Source organism: Carlito syrichta, unplaced genomic scaffold (genome assembly GCF_000164805.1).
Source record: "Carlito syrichta isolate Samal-C Ts95f unplaced genomic scaffold, Tarsius_syrichta-2.0.1 Scaffold315782, whole genome shotgun sequence".
NCBI lineage: Eukaryota > Metazoa > Chordata > Mammalia > Primates > Tarsiidae > Carlito > Carlito syrichta.
In genome coordinates, this window is record NW_007259878.1 from 141,859 (window position 1) to 158,341 (window position 16,483).

General features: G+C 35.6%; 1 protein-coding gene across 1 annotated transcript in view; it reads left to right on the forward strand.

Moving 5' to 3' along the window:
- The window catches only part of NBEAL1 (neurobeachin like 1), a 211,707-nt gene that overhangs the window by 71,127 nt on the left and 124,097 nt on the right, over positions 1 to 16,483 (forward strand). Inside the window, exons 11-12 of the mRNA XM_008073238.2 lie at positions 273 to 379; positions 15,037 to 15,120. Of these exons, the coding sequence (XP_008071429.2) occupies positions 273 to 379; positions 15,037 to 15,120 (191 nt within the window). The remainder of the gene's footprint in view (positions 1 to 272; positions 380 to 15,036; positions 15,121 to 16,483) is intronic.

The following is a 16,483-nucleotide window of genomic DNA, read 5'->3' on the forward strand; positions in this document are numbered from 1 at the left end:
CCACTCACCTCAGCCTCCCAAAGTCGCGGGATTACAGGCTGAGCCACCGAGCCCGGCTCCTAATTTAAACATTTTTAATAATAAAGTATGAAAATATTCAATTGTGAAGTAATGATTACAGGTTTTGTTTTCTACTTCTCATTCCTGTTATTTCCCAATACTTTGCATGTTTTACAACAGATATGCCTTAATTAAAAATTTGATTAGAGTAAAATGACGTACACTCCCAAATTTTCACTTTTACATGGATGATTTTGTTTTTATTTTTCTAGATACCATTACAGCCATGTTAGATTGTAGAGATAGGCCTGTTCTTCAGGCCATTTTCCTTAACAGTAATTGCTTTGAACATCTCATACGACTACTGCAGAACTGCAAGGTATTTTTATTTTTCTATTTTCATTGCTGTCTTTCATTTTAAGAAACTGTTGTTTTGTTTATGTTTTGATTCACATTTAAGCATATTATTACTACTAAGTTTTTATAGTTACTTTGTGTTTGCATTTAATAATGTAACTGAGTTTTTTTCTTGCATTGAAACTAATATCACTTACATTTGTCAAAATACTTTAAAGGTAGTCAAACTGGAAACTAATTTCCTTGTATGAGAAGATTTCAATTTATGATGTATTTTGTTTCTATTTCATCCAGGAATATCCTTGAGGCCTTTTAAGTCATTAGTTGCTTTCAAGCTCTTCTAATTATTTGTGTCAGAGTGTACTAAGATGATCAAGATTTTGCCTTTAATTCTTTGAAAAACAATTCAATTTCTCATGAGAATGCTGTTGTCTACCACAATCTGTAAGCCTGACCCCAAGTTACCTGCCCTGTAAATGCATGCCACTGATTTAGGGAGTATTTGATAAAATATGTGGATTTCTTGGTGCAAACCTATTGCTCCAATTCAAATTGAATGTCATTTGCTATTTTGTTTTGTATAAGAAATAACTTTTTAATTAACTAAATAGATTCATTTAACAAATATTTATTACCAACTGTGTGTCAGATACTATTCTCAGACTGTTGATACAAATAGCCTGTTGTCTAGGAGCTTAAATTTTGTTTGGGGTCAAGACAACGAGAAACAAAAAATACGTTGAATCTCAAGTGATGGTAAATGCCATAAAGAAACACTAGGTAAAGGGTTAGAATATCCCTAAGAGGAGATAGATGTTGTTGTTGTATATAGGTTGGCCAGGAAAAGACTCCCGTAAGGGGACATTCAAACAGAGATATGTAGGAAATGACTGAGCCAAGCTACACAGATAGCAGAGCTTCCAGTAAGAGAGGACACCATAGTTCTTGAAATAGAAGCACTCTTAGCGTATTAAGGAGCAACAAGTAGTTTGGGACTGGAGAGAAAATCAGAAAAGGAGCTGAAGGCTAAATTATGTAGTCTTGTAGATCATGGTAAGCACTTTGTAGATTTTTACATTGATCACCAGTGAGAAGTTTACATTGATCACCAGCATAGGAAACTAGTGGAAGGTTTCAGTCAAAGAGGATATGACTGGAATTATATTTGGTTATTGTATGGAAGAAAAAGACCAGTTAGGAAACTATTCGAAAAAATACGCCATGCTCATGGCTTTGAGTATGATCTTTTTTTTTTTTTTGAGTTGGAGTCTCACTCTGTCGCCCACACTGGAGTGCAGTGGCTGCTCCTGGCCACCGCAGCCTCGACCTGCTGGGCTCCGGCGATCCTTCCGCCTCAGCCTTCCGAGTAGCCAGAACTACAGGCATGCGCTACCACGCCCGGCTGATTTTTTGATTTATTGTAAGATGAGGTCTCACTGCCCAGGCGGGTCTCAAACGCGCGGGCTCAGGTAATCCACTCATCTCAGCCTCCCAAAGGCACGGGATTACAGGCTGAGCCACCGAGCCCGCCATGAGTATGATCTTTATGGCCAAATTATAGATGATGCCTAAATTATTACAGGGTACTTGCTTTTTATCAAACTATGTTATTCTATAAAATTTAAATGACTCTAGATAAATCTAGATACATTGTTATATAGATTAAAATAAAGAAGCTAATTTACTTTATAAGTAAATGAAAGTATAAAATATAAACACCCAAAAATAATGGCTAGAAATTTTAAATAAAAAACACATAATTTCCTGGGCTCAGTTGCTCAGGAATTAAGTTATATATAAAATGAATTAAGTTATATCTATATAATTTTGAAGTTAAATTCTTTCAATAATGGTATGTGGTGGCACATACTTGTGGTTCCAGCCACCTGGAAGACTGAAATATATTTTAAATGAATTAAGTTATATCTATATAATTTTGAAGTTAAATTCTTTCAATAATGGTATTCCTCTGGCTTAGAAAGTTGTTTCACAGATACCTTCTTTTTTTTTTTAATGTTAAAATTTCAAATTCACAAAAATACAAAAATTGCATATCTTTTATTTGATTTACTTTAAAACCAGTTTGGAATGTTTTATACCATTACAGTTATCTTTCAGAATCTATGGGGGATTGGTCTTATGATTTCCTGCAGATATCAAAGTCCACAGATACTCAAGTCCTTGATATAAAAGGATGTAGTATTTGCATATAACATATATATATCCTCCCATATATTTGAAATCATCTTTAGATTGCTTATAATGCCTAATAAAATTTAAGTACTATGTAAATAGTTGTTATACTATTTTGTTTAGGGAATAATGACAAGGGAAAAAAGTCTGTATATGTTTGGTGCAGATACAATTCCCCCCCCCCAAAATTTTTGGTTGAATCCATGGATGTGGAAACCCATGGGATACAGAGGATCAACTGTACTTGGCTAATCAAAGGAAGTGTTTGGTGAGGGTAATTTTTTTTTCTTTTTTTTTTAGTAGGAATCTCACTCTGTTGCACAGGCTGGAGTGCAGTGGCATGATCATGGCTACCACTGCCTTGACCTCCTGGGCTCAGGCAATCCTTCTGCCTCAGCCTTCCAAGTAGCTGGAACTATATGTGCGCGCTACCATACCCAACTAGTTTTGTCATTCTTTAAGTAAAAATTGATAAATAATTTGGCACTCTGTCAAGGTCAAGAACATTTTCTGTGATTATTTTTTTGTTTGTTTTTTTTGAGTTGGAGTCTCACTCTGTCGCCCAGACTGGAGTACAGTGGCCGCTCCCGGCCACTGCAGCCTCGACCTCCTGGGCTCCAGCGATCCTTCCGCCTCACCCTTCCAAGTAGCTGGAACTACAGGCGCATGCTACCACACCTGGATAATTTTTTGATTTATTGTAGAGATGAGGTCTCGCCAAGTTGCCCAGGTGGCTCTCGAACCCGCGGACTCGGGCAATCCACTCACCTCAGCCTCCCAAGGTGTGGGATTACAGGCTGAACCACCGAGCCCGGCTTCTGTGATTATTAACATAATATGTACTCATATAAAATAAAAACCTTGATAGCAATTGGTTCTCCCATATAATAATAAAGTAATTATAAAACTTTTGCTCATGGGTGAAAATTGGTAATAATTCCCATAATTATTGTTGTAAAAAATATAATGTTTCTATTAATAAAAAGTAAGATCTGACATCAATATGAATAATACCAATAGATTGCACTAATAAATATGTTTTTGATAGCTCTAAACCATACTATAACATTAATACAAACTAACTTTGAAGCAACCAGCCACTTGATAGATTTTCCAATATCAGTGTTACCCTCTTCTGCAATATGGAGGCTATAAAAGTTAGTGAAAACTTATAGAAATCTTATTATATTTATAAGTAAATTTTGCACAATGTATACTTTCAGCATGACAGTATTTTCATGCCAAAACATGAGATATAGAGAATAGACTATATGGAAAACTGCATCAAATAGATGATAAGGAACACAAGTACAAAGGAGAACACCATGTTCTGACTTTCAGTTAAGAGAAATGGTGTTAGCTCACATAAACAAAACTGGGAAAATAAAGTATTTGATGAACAAAGTGTAAAGAAAAAGAAAACCATCAGCTGCGTTCGGTGTCTCACGCCTGTAATCCCAGCACTTTGGGAGGCGGAGAGGATTGCTTGAACCAAGGGGTTTGAGACCAGCTTGCAACATGGCGAGACCGCCTCTCTACAATAAATAAGTAAAAAAATTAGCTGGGCGTGGTGGCACATACTTGTGGTTCCAGCCACCTGGAAGACTGAAATGGAAGGATTGCCTGAGCCCAGCAGGTTGAGACTGTGGTGGCTGTGAGCATGCCACTATACTCCAGCCTGGGTGACAGAGTGAGACTCCAAGTCAAAAAAAAAGAAAAGAAATATAAAAAATCCAGACCCAATTGTTAAGTGGTTGGCAATCTTTCTTTCTTTCTTTTTTTTTGAGTCACCAAGTTGGCAATCTTTTAACATCCCAGTCTTTTTTTTTTAACTTAATTTATTGTGCATTTTCTCTCATATACCAGGGGTGCCTAAAAACACATACACATTTTAAGAGATGTTATCTATGTGTTACTTTTCAAAGTTGAGTTGATGTTCACTCAAAAGATGGCATTAATCAACTGAATGCTGGTGTTACCATGCGACAGGTAGGACAGTCAAAGAAAATGACAAAAGCATGGTTGTCCTTTGAGGAGCACAATGCCATTTTGAAGTAGTATTTGAAATTTGAGAATGTTGTGGAAGTACAGTAACAATGAAGGCATGAATATGCAATAGAACCTCTAACATGCCTAACAATTGCATGCATTTGTGATAAGTTTGAGACATATGGTACTGTGTGTGATGTGCATAGGGAACATCTGGGAGGCCTCACACAGCCACAAGTCCTGCAGTAGTTCACCATAATCAGAAGTGTCTGAACATTGATGGTAACCATTGTGATTACCTCTTGTGATTGCAGAAGTCAAACGTGACTTGTATTAATCTTATGTTGTCAGTATATGTTGAGTAATACAATTTTAATACAGTGTTTTCCTTTCTTAAAATGTGTATACTTTTTTTGGCACCCTCTGTTTATTTCCTACATGTTTTATGTGCTGTATTTTAAAACTCATTTGAATGCATTTTGCCTTGGTAGTGAATATTTGATTATAAAATGTATTTACTGGCAGGGCGTGGTGGCTCAATCCTGTAATCCCAGCACTTTGGGAGGCTGAGGTGAGGGGATTGCCTGATCCCACAGGTTCAAGAACAACCTGGGCAACTTGACAAGACCTCATCTTTGCAACAATAAAAAAATTAGCCAGGTTTGGTAGCGCGTGCCTGTAGTTCTGGCTACTTGGAAGACTGAAGCAGAAGGATTACTTGAGCCCAGCAGGTCCACACTGGGGTGGCTGCGAGCGTGCCACTGCACTCCAGCCTGGGTGACGGAGTGAGAGTCCAACTCAAAAAAATATGTATATATTTACTGTCCAAGTTTGTAGGAAATCTTTAGATTAGACAATTGAAGGAAAATCAAGATCAGTGAAAAATACTCAGACACACCAGAAGCCAACTATAATATTGTTGCCTGACTGCTGCTGCTTTATTTCAAAGTGTTTCAGCTCTGGGTTGTTTGTTTTTTACTTTGTTTTCTCATAGTGACATAATGTATTCCAAGTAGAAATTCATTTGTGCTCTCTGTAAAAAACTCTTTTAAAATACATGGAACTAAAAAATAAAATAAAATACATGGAACTATCAGACACCTAATATGTCTGTCAGGTACTGTCACACAACTATTATGACCTAATTGAGAAATTTCCTTCTTCCTAATTCTTAAATGTGATAAGATCTGCTGTGGCTTCAAGAGTAAGATAATATGTATACTCAGGTACCAAAAAAATGTACACACATCTTAAGATAGGAAAAACCTGTATTAAAATTGTAATAATAAAATTAATACAAGTTACATTTGACTTCTGCAGTTACAAGAGGTGCTCAAAGTAGTTATCATCAGCATCCAGACACTTCTGATTATGGTGAACATCTCTTAAAATGTATACACATTTTTTGGGCATCCCTGGTATTGCATTTTGTGCATTTTGATAGATGGTACAGATTTGGATGGAATTCCATTAACTTCAATGTGTATCTGGCTTCTTTCCCTGCAACTCCATTGAAACTTTTAATCAAGGTCACACTGAAAACCTTCTAGTTTCTAACTCTCGTAGATACCTCTTTTTATCTTAGCTGGCATTTTCTGTTTGTTAATGTTGATCATTTCCTTCTTGAAACATTTAAACAATTTTTGTTTCTAAAATGTCAACACACTTGTCTTCTTTTCTAGGTTCATCTTTTTTTCTGTGTATCACTGTGGTCACATTTTGGTCTCTGAAATATTGCCCTTTCTAAAAATACTAGCATTCCCTGTTTGGTCCTAGGCTTTCTCGCTCTCTTTTTTCTTTCCTTTTAATTTGCTTACCCTTTGAATAGTCTCAACTACATGCATAACTTTGATTGTATCCATAATATCCAAATTTCTTTCTGTTAGTGCAGCTGTTTTTTGAGGAATTTCACTTGAATGCCTCTTGGAAATCTCAGATTTATTCACATCTAAAACGGAACAGATTGTTCCTTGTTTTATCGTCTCCCTTTTCCTGCCTCATCCCTACAGCTGCTTTTCCTGTATTTCCAATGTGAGTCAGAGGCACCATTATCTACTCAGTTTCTCAAGGGCGAAACATGGGAACCAATCTTTCCTTCTCTCTCCTTCTCCACATCTGCTTGTCTCAAAAGTTCTGACAATTTGGCTTTAAAATACTTTTCTTAAATGCAGCCTTTTATTTCCACTGTCACTGCTCTGTTTCACTGTTTAATTTCTTGGCAGATTATTGTAATATTTCTTAATTGTTCTCCCTTTTTAGTCTTATTCTCTTCCACACTGAAGCTAATATTCTCTTTTTAACACACTGGTGTCATCATATAAATCCTTTGCTTAAAATGTCTTCTCCCCACCATTAAACATTTCTAGTGATTTTAAAATCTCTTTACCATGACTTGTACCAGGTTCTAAGAGATCTGGCTCAAGGCCTACCTCTTAAGTAGTCTTTCTTACCCAAGCTCTTATTCAACTCTCCATGGTTCCTTATTCCTGCTTTTTTGTTTCCTTGATGGTCTCACAGCTCCTTGAAATACTTTCTTTCCTGTTCTTAAATAAATAAATAAATAAATTACTGTGATATTCTTTGGTTCTGCCAGATTTAGATAGATACATATTTTTGGCCGCCATAGTCTGTGGGGTGACATGTAAAAACTCTTTGTGTTTTGTACTAAACAGTGGACTATTTGAAAGCAAGCATGCTGACTTTGATCTCTTCTTTCCCATCATTAGGTCCTTGGCACACAGTAGAAGCTTAAGAAATAAAGTTGAGTTGATTAATTTATAGTTAGGGACCTAGAACAGCAGGGTTACTCTAGAGTAGGGGAGGAGAATAAATATTGGAAACAAAATGTATTTGGCTTGAAATTTTGCCTGACTGCATGACTTTCTGCCAAAGAAGGGGCATAAAAATGCTTTTCCTCTTTCTTTTTTATCTTCACCTTTGTACTACATAGCTCCAAGTATTTAGAACCTAAAGCTCAAGCTTATTTTAAAAGTATTAGAAGAACTACATCATGTGTTAAATGATATAAGCTGCATTGGGAGACTACCCTCCTTTTATGTATGAATATATTAAGAGTTTTAACTTACCTAATATGATATGTGTTGGAATATGGTTAATATGAAAATTAGGAATTATTTTGACAAAAATAAGTTCTAAAATTCAAAAGAAACACATTTTCCTTCATGGATCTTAAAGGTATGGGATCAGTCATATATTATATTTTGATATCACATTTTTAAATGTAGTTTTGTTTGTAGAATCAAATGTTTTCACTATTTTTCTCTGACATGGATGTTACAATAGATGAAATACTTATGTTAGTTCAGATGAGTAAATTTACTAATATCTGCTTTTAAAACTCTTTTCTGAAAGTGATTATTTTTGTTTTCTATTTCAACTTTAAAAAGAATAAAATGTAATTGGTTAGAAATATTTTCTTCTACCACTTTGAGAAACATGTAAAGTCAGATTTTATAAAACCTTTCTTTCTGTAGCAATGAGTGTATCTTGAATCAGCTATTCATGGACATAATTTAAAAATAGGCATATGAAGTTTAATTCCTAGTATATGGATTTTTAAAAATCCGTATTTAAATTAATTAGTATAGTTGCCTCCTTAATGCAGTAGGCAGCGCATCAGTCTCATAAATTAATTAGTATACATATAACTTGCCATAATTTTGTTTCATCTTCATCATTCATGTAAGAAATAGCGTTTCTTATCTCTTAAGATAAAACTTATTTTTTCATTATGAAAATGTTCTCTTTGTTTTACAGAATAAGTTGTCAACATAGAATAATTCAATAAAATAAATTATGGTCATTTCTAGCCTGTAGACATTTTAAAGTATTTTTTCTATAATTGTAGTCAAATATACATAAAATTTACCATCTTAACCATTTTTAAGTATACAGTTTAGTGGTGGTAAGTACATTTACATTGTTGTACCACCCTTTTCCATAACTCTTCATCTTGTGCCTATTAAACAACTCTCTATTTACACTTCTCCCCACCTCCTGGGAACTACTAATCTTCTTTCTGTCCCTATGTATTTGACTGCTCTAGGTACCTCATGTAAGTGGAATTGTATTTGTCCCTCTGTGACTACCTTATTTAATTTATCATAAGATCGTTAAGAGTCTTCCATGTTGCAGCATCTACCAGAATTTCCTTCCTTAATAAGGCTGAATAATATTCCATTGTATGTATATACCACATTTTGCGTATATATCCATCTCTCAGTGGGCATTAGGGTAGCTTCTAACTTTTGGCTACTGTGAATAATGCTGCTATGAATATGGGTATCAAATATCCTTTTGAGGCACCTCTTTCAATTTTTTTTAATGTATACCCAGAAGTAGGATTGCTAGATTTGTGGCAATTCAATTTTTAATATTTTTGAGGAGCTTCGATACTGTCTTCCATAGTAGCTGCATTATTTATATTCATCCCCACCGATAGTGTACAAGGGTTCCAGTTTCTTTGCATCCTTGCCACATTTATTTTCTTTATTTTTGGCTTTTTGATGGTACCTGTCCCATTGGGTGTGAGATAGTATCTCATTGTGGTTTTGTTTTACTTTGTTTTGTTTTTTGAGTTGGAGTCTCACTCTGTCGCCCAGACTGGAGTGCAGTGGCCACTCCCGGCCACCGCAGCCTCGACCTGCTGGGCTCTGGCGATCCTTCCGCCTCCGCCTTCCAAGTAGCTGGAATTACAGGCATGCGCTACCATGCCCGGATGATTTTTTGATTTATTGTAGAGATGAGGTCTCGCTGCCCAGGCGGGTTTCGAACCCGCGGTCTCAGACAGTCCACTCACCTCAGCCTCCCAAAGGCGTGGGATTACAGGCTGAGCCACTGAGCCCAGCTCATTGTGGTTTTGATTTGCCTTTCCCTAATGAGTGGTGATACTGAGCATCTTTTCATGTACTTATTGGCCATTTTTATGTCTTTTTCATAGAAATGCCTATTCAAATCCTTTGCCCATTTTTAAATCATATTTTTTGTTATTCATTGTTAAAATCTAGTGTGAGCATTTGATACATAGAATTTTGTATTTTAAGTATTTAAGACATTTATTATTTTCATGTACCATGATTTTAATGTCTACTTAATATTATTTTAAATGGATGTACTATAATTTACTTAACTATTTCCTATTGGTAAACACAATTTTTTTTTTTTTTTGCTATAACAGTTCTTTCCAATTTTGTAGAATAGAATGTTATTAGGTCATAGACATAAACATTTCTTGTTTGATTTTTAAATTAGACAGTATTGTAGGAAGAACAATTGTGTGGCTAATTGGAAAATATAGAAAAGTAGAAAAATAGCAGAAATAATGGTAAGACGACATAAATGACAATTTGCTTTTTTATTTTTATTAATTTACACTTGTAGCAGCAGTGTATGAAAGTACATAATAACTAATATCTCTTATTCTGTCATTTCTGTGTATTTCAAGATGGTATCACACATTTTTTTTTGTTGTTTGAGTTGGAGTCTTACTCCGTTGCCCAGACTGGAGTGGAGTGGCCGCTTCCGGCCACCGTAGCCTCGACCTGCTGCGCTCCGACGATCCTTCTGCCTCACCCTTCCAGGTAGCCGGAATTACAGGCGCGGGCTACCACGCCCGGCTGATTTTTGATTTCTTGTAGAGATGACGTCTCGCTAAGTTGCCCAGGCGGGTCTTGAACCCGCGGGCTCAGGCAATCCACTCACCTCAGCCTCCCAAAGCGCGGGATTACAGGCTGAGCCACCGAGCCTGGTTGGTATCACAAATTTTTAAGAGATCTTGTGAAACATGTAAATGAAGCTACTTCAAAGAGTTTTCACCTTTTTATGTGAGGTCTTTCTTTCATGGACTTCATTCTGAAAAGTACTGGTTGATTTGGTCAGAATAATCCAGAATAAACATTTTAGTATCAGCACCTTGAATTTTTCCCACTGTTTTGAGGGATATCTCTGAAAGCATTTATGATACTTTATAGTTTGCCTTATAGTACTATAATAAAGAATAGCATAAAATAGTAAAGAATATATTGAGGCTGCAGTGGCTGGGAGTGGCCACTGCACTCCAGTCTGGTTGACAGAGTGAGACTCCAATTCAAAAAAAAAAAAAGAAAGAGTAAACTTTTAAAATGATTTTTCATACGTATTGCTATTAATGCTTTCTGGAAAGACTACTCATTTTTGCTTTCGTCACCTTTGAGCATTTCTTTTTTCTGTATCTAAATGTGAAATATTGTTCATGTAAAAATCTTTGGTAATAATATCAGCTTTTTATCGCTTCTTGGCCTTTTGACTAAGACAAGTGTAATATTTGTTCTCATCACTTTAATAATAATATCTGTTTTCATATGTGCCAAATACTATGCTAATAAGCTAGCATGGATTATTTGATTTAGTCAATAAAGCTATTTGCTGAGATATTTTTCTTTCAATTTTTGAAAAAACCAAGCTTAGAGATGTAGTTTTCTTTCTTTTCCTTTTCCTTTTCTTTCTTTCTGTTGGTACATTGCAGCCTTGACCTGTTGGACTCCGGTGATCCTTCTGCCTCTAACCTCCCACGTAGCTGGGACTACAGGCGCTCATCACTATGCCAACTAATTTTCTTTTTCTTTTTTGTGGAGACAGGGTCTCACTCTATTGCTCAGGTTGGTCTCAAAATCCTGGGCTCAAGCAATTCTCTTGCCTCAGCTTCCCAAAGTATTAGGATTACAGGCGTAAGCCACTGCACCCAGCCGGTAGTTTTCTTTAAAAGCAGACAGTTAATAAGTTGCAGAGCCAAGATTCAAACTTAGTCTTTGATTCCAAAGCCTATATTGTATATACCAGTTTATTGTTATATTAAGCATCACATATGCTCGTGCATACCAAATCATACCACACTTCCATCCCAGTTCATTTTATATTACATTATTTCAGCATGTAATTGAAACTCTGTTTTCTCATTTCTGAAATGGCAGAACTTCCTTCATAGGATGCTTTTAGTAAGTTCCTTTATACATCTAACTTTCTCTCCCTTTTATTTGCATTTGAATTATTTTTCTCTTTACAAAAACTGTTGCTGAGCCAAGGACTTTTTGGATGCCAAGTTTTATATACTGAAACTAAAATGCTTGATTCCTTTATCTCATTCAGAAGACAGTAACCCCCTTGTATGTCAGAGATGATACCAATCTTCCTTTACAAAAAAGCCAAACTAATAAATATAACTAAGCTCAATTCTAGATGACTGGAGAATTCTGTTAGTCAATGTATTAACAAAATGTGCAGTCAGATAAATTTAGGAAATGGTACACACTGACCTCCCTTGTCAAAGTACTCATTAGCATACTTGAGACTCCAAAAAATATTTCCAGAAAGAACCCTTTTAAAAGTTAGTTGGCAGCCAGGCACGGTGGCATATGCCTTTAATCCCAGCACTTTGGGAGGGTGAGGCAAGAAGATTTCCTGAGCCCAGGGGTTCTAGACCAGCATGGGCAACATGGTGAGACCTTGTCTCTACATAAATAAAAAAATTAGCCAGGCATGGTGGCTCACACCTGTAGTTCCAGCTACTTGGAAGGCTGAAGTGGAAGGATCGCCTGAACCCAGCAGGTGAAGGCTGCAGTGACTGTGAGTGTTCTACTGCATTACACCTTGGGCAACAGAGTGAGACACTGGCTCGAAAAAAAAAAAAGTTAGTTGGATAGCATTTCACAAACTATATTTGACTACTTAACTACAGAACCCTTACTGTGTATTATTTACTACAGTATCTTTATCTCAGTAGCAACTTTCCTTCTTTTCTGTGAGGGCTTCTCTGCTGATTCTTTAAGAATTTAGGAATATTAACTAATTCTAATAATTACTGTTGTTTCTTCTTTTAGTTCCAAGAGAGAAATGTATCATATAGTATATAAACTATACTTGTTTGTAATCCAAAAGGTGAATAATTTTTAATTTCTACAACTGTGGTATACTTCACTAGTAGATTCTTGGATTTTCACAAGACGTGGAAATCCATTTAAGCTTCATTGCTGCTTGTAGGTAACCATTTAATGTTCTTTCTCCATTATTCTTGTCTCTGTTTTTAACAGCTATTTTTAAATGCTAGAAATAAGGTGGCAGACAAGAACGAGAAAGACCTTGCCAACAAATTACTGACAGAAATGAATGAGGACCAGGTATCTGCAAAGCCTGCATCTTGTTTCAGCTGAAGTCCAGAATCAGTCAGTGGGAGTGACTATTCCTGTACTTTTTCTTCTTGTAAAATACACAAGCATTATCTAAGCCTAATATTCATTAGTTATTTTTGAAAATTATTTAAAAATTAAAATTGCTTTCATCTAAAGGAAAAATATCTTGGTAGTTGATATAGGCAATCAATAGAGTTACTTCTCTGTATGTGGTCTTTTCAGTTTGAGGAGATGTAAAGTACAGGAATGGAATCCCAATGTCAAATCTGTCTACCTGGTGGTGACTTCATATTTTGGGGCTTCCTTTTCTAAGCACTGTGGTGTTTTGGGACCTTAGGGCTTTGTTTGTGAATATGTATGGTCACTGTTAATATCTTGATTCTTTGCTTCTTATTGACAAGTAATGATTATAATTCAATGGACAACCTGAATCTTGGAGGAAGGGAAGAAGATGCCGAACTCTGTGTGTTAATTTTGCATAAAACTTGACTTTTTTCTGTTCTAAAAATTCAACTCTATATGGGTATAATAAAGCAAAAGCATATAATTTATGTTGCTTCTCACAATATATTAGGTAATTTCAATTTAAAAAGCTATCTATAAAAATTGCTTTACTTTTCTTTATTAAAATGTTTGTGAGAAACTTTACTAATGTCTTTTATTCACATTGTCTCAATGTATAGGTTTATAAATAGAGCATAGCAATGTGGTATAGCAAGAGATTTTATAAGCTATTTTTCTGGTTTGAAACATCAATTTACAGAATATTCTTTTAAGCTCTGTAAGTGTTAATCTCTGTTAAGGAGTACATATCTAGATTAATAAAACAATTGTAATCGTTTCTTAGAGGTTTATATTCCAAATCCAAAGTGTAGATGAAGTAAAGTTTTTTTTGGCTTACTTGGATAAAGTCTAGGACAGATTTTATTTGTATGAAATTCTGCTGTATGCGGAATGTTTAATCTATATTGTAATATGTTTATTACATATTTAGTGTGCTTATTCTATGTAATGATGTTTAGCAAACAACATCACCAGAAACCAGGATTCTAGGATTAAATAACTTGCCTAAAACCAGTAGAGCTTAGCTTAACCTTACAAAGATTTAAGCAGTTCCCTTTGTACTCAGATCTGTTTGCTGGGAAAAGAGAGAGAGAAGAAAATCCTATTTGTGGACTGACTTCCATCAGATTATAGTAATACATTCCTGAAAGCAGATTTTCGAGACTATTTATTTTATAGCTTTCTAGTCCTAATTCTATGCTTTCATGATTGACTAAGCCTGATATGACAGCCATGTTTAGTTTTTTAGTATTAATATTAGTTTTTTTTTGTTAAAAATGTATTTCCCTGAAATTTAACACACCTCTTTTTTATGATGGCAGTAATAGACAAAATGGAGCTAGCTTTTATTTTTTCATAAAATATGACATTGAATTTGCCTTCTAAAAACATGATAATTCTTTTTTTTTTTTTCTTTTTGAGTTGGAGTCTCACTCTGTCGCCCAGACTGGAGTGCAGTGGCCACTCCCTGCCACAGCAGCCTCGACCTGCTGGGCTCTGGTGATCCTTCCGCCTCAGCCTTCTGAGTAGCCGGAATTACAGGCATGCGCTACCATGCCCGGCTGATTTTTTGATTTATTGTAGAGATGAGGTCTCGCTGCCCAGGCGGGTCTCGAACCCGCGGGCTCAGGCAATCCACTCACCTCAGCCTCCCAAAGGCGCGGGATTACAGGCTGAGCCACTGAGCCCGGCTCATGATAATTCTTAGAGATAAATTTTTTCTGTCTGCTTCAAATTTTGCATTTTATTTAAAAATAGGTATAACTAATTGTTTGTAAGTATGATTTGGCATATGCACATGCCATTTCAGTTTTAACACAGGATTTGGAAAGGTAAACAAATTATCTTCATCATTCTACATGCAAGTGGAATTTAAGCTTAGAAAGCTCAAGTGTATTTTTGAAGGGAAATTGAAATGTAATAGAATTTCCAGTGATAGAACTCCCTCCCTTCCTCTTGAGATTGTCCATTATTTTTCAAAAAGCATGTGTTAAGCTTGGTGTTTTTTTCTCAAAACATTTTAATGTAATGAGTGAATGTGACCTTGCCCTCCTTGACATATGGCTTATTTTCTGTTTAAGTAACTTTTCTTACAGGTTATATAGTGTTTCATAAATCCATTTCATTGGAAAAGGAATGTAATGCATGTTAAATAATTATTTTTTCAGGTTTTCAGAACAAAGGGTTCCCAACTGAATAAAAATCTTGAATACATTTGTTAATTTCTTGCCTTTTTTTTCTCCTTTGGTAGGTGTTTCAGGGACAGTTGGATTGTTTGGCTGTATCAACCATTCAGACTTTGACAGCAGTAATGAACAAATCTCCAGCTGCTAAGGTGAAATATATCACCAGGCTTAAAAATGTTGTCTTAGATATGTCAGTTTTCACTATGTAAATTCTGAAGTGACATGAAAGTATATATAATACTTATGGTTTTATACCTGAAATGAAATAGTTCACAAAGTATCTCATTATAGTATAAGAATAAATATTCTTATTGTTTGCATATACTGCCGATAATTTTAAAGACAAACCCCAATGGATACTACTTTAGGATTTTGTTCTTTTTTTTGAGTCAGGGTCTCACTCTGTTGCCTGACTGGAGAAGCAGTGACATGATAATGCCTCACTGTACCCTCATCCTCCTGGGCTTAGGTGATCTGTGCTCGGCTAGACACTGATGATTGAACTGCAAACTAACAGGAATTTGCAATGTTGGCCAAAGAATGAGATGAGAGCATTGGTGGTAAAATGTTGAAATGGTCATTTTAAGTAGTTAGTGAGTTTAAAGAATTAAGTTTTATATCGCAATTTTTTCATTAATAAAATAATCACTCCGTCTCTAGTCAGCTTATGACTGCCTGAAATATGAATATTTTTCATATGTGAATAGCTTATCAATTTGGGACTTGTTTTTCCAGATTGTGTGGCCTTGAGAATTCTGCTTTTTTGTATTCACTAGTCTTCAGGGTTTTCTGTTCTTTCTCATTCAGTGACTGTTTTGTCCAGTTATGCTGGAGTTACCTTGTATGCTGGGAGTTAACTTACTGAATAGTTGTAAGGGTTAGTAAGATCTTTTGTGTGAAGTGGTAAACATAGTGCCAGGTACATGGTAAGTGCTCAATAAATGTCAGTGACTATTAGTATTATTACTATTTTACATTCCTATCTGCCACATCTAATATACTTCATGCTTCACCTTTCTGGTACTAGAAATGAATTAATTACTCTCTGTTCCTTTAACCACGCCTTCAGTTGTATTCTTTAATTTCCATTAGTTTCTGTCGGGTGACTTCAACTTTTGCCCTAGAAATGTTGATATAACTCATGATTAGGTTCCTACTGAATATGCTTTTGCAACTCTACAGTCTGGCTTGGACCTTAATCTACACTTAATAATATTTCTGGGCTGGGCACAGCAGCTCATGTCTGTAATCCCAGCACTTTGAGAGCTGAGGTGAGAGGATTACCTGATTCCAGAGGTTCAAGATCAGCCTGGATAATATAGTGAGATCTCATCTCTACAATTAAAAAAAAAAATTAGCTAGGCACGATGGCATGGACCTGTAGTTCCAGCTACTTGGAAGACTGAGGCAGTAGGATTGCCTAAGCTCAAGAAGTCAAGGCTATGGTGAGCCGTAAGTGTACCTGGATAACAGAGTGAGAGACATCCAATTAAAAAAAAAAAAAAAAAAAAA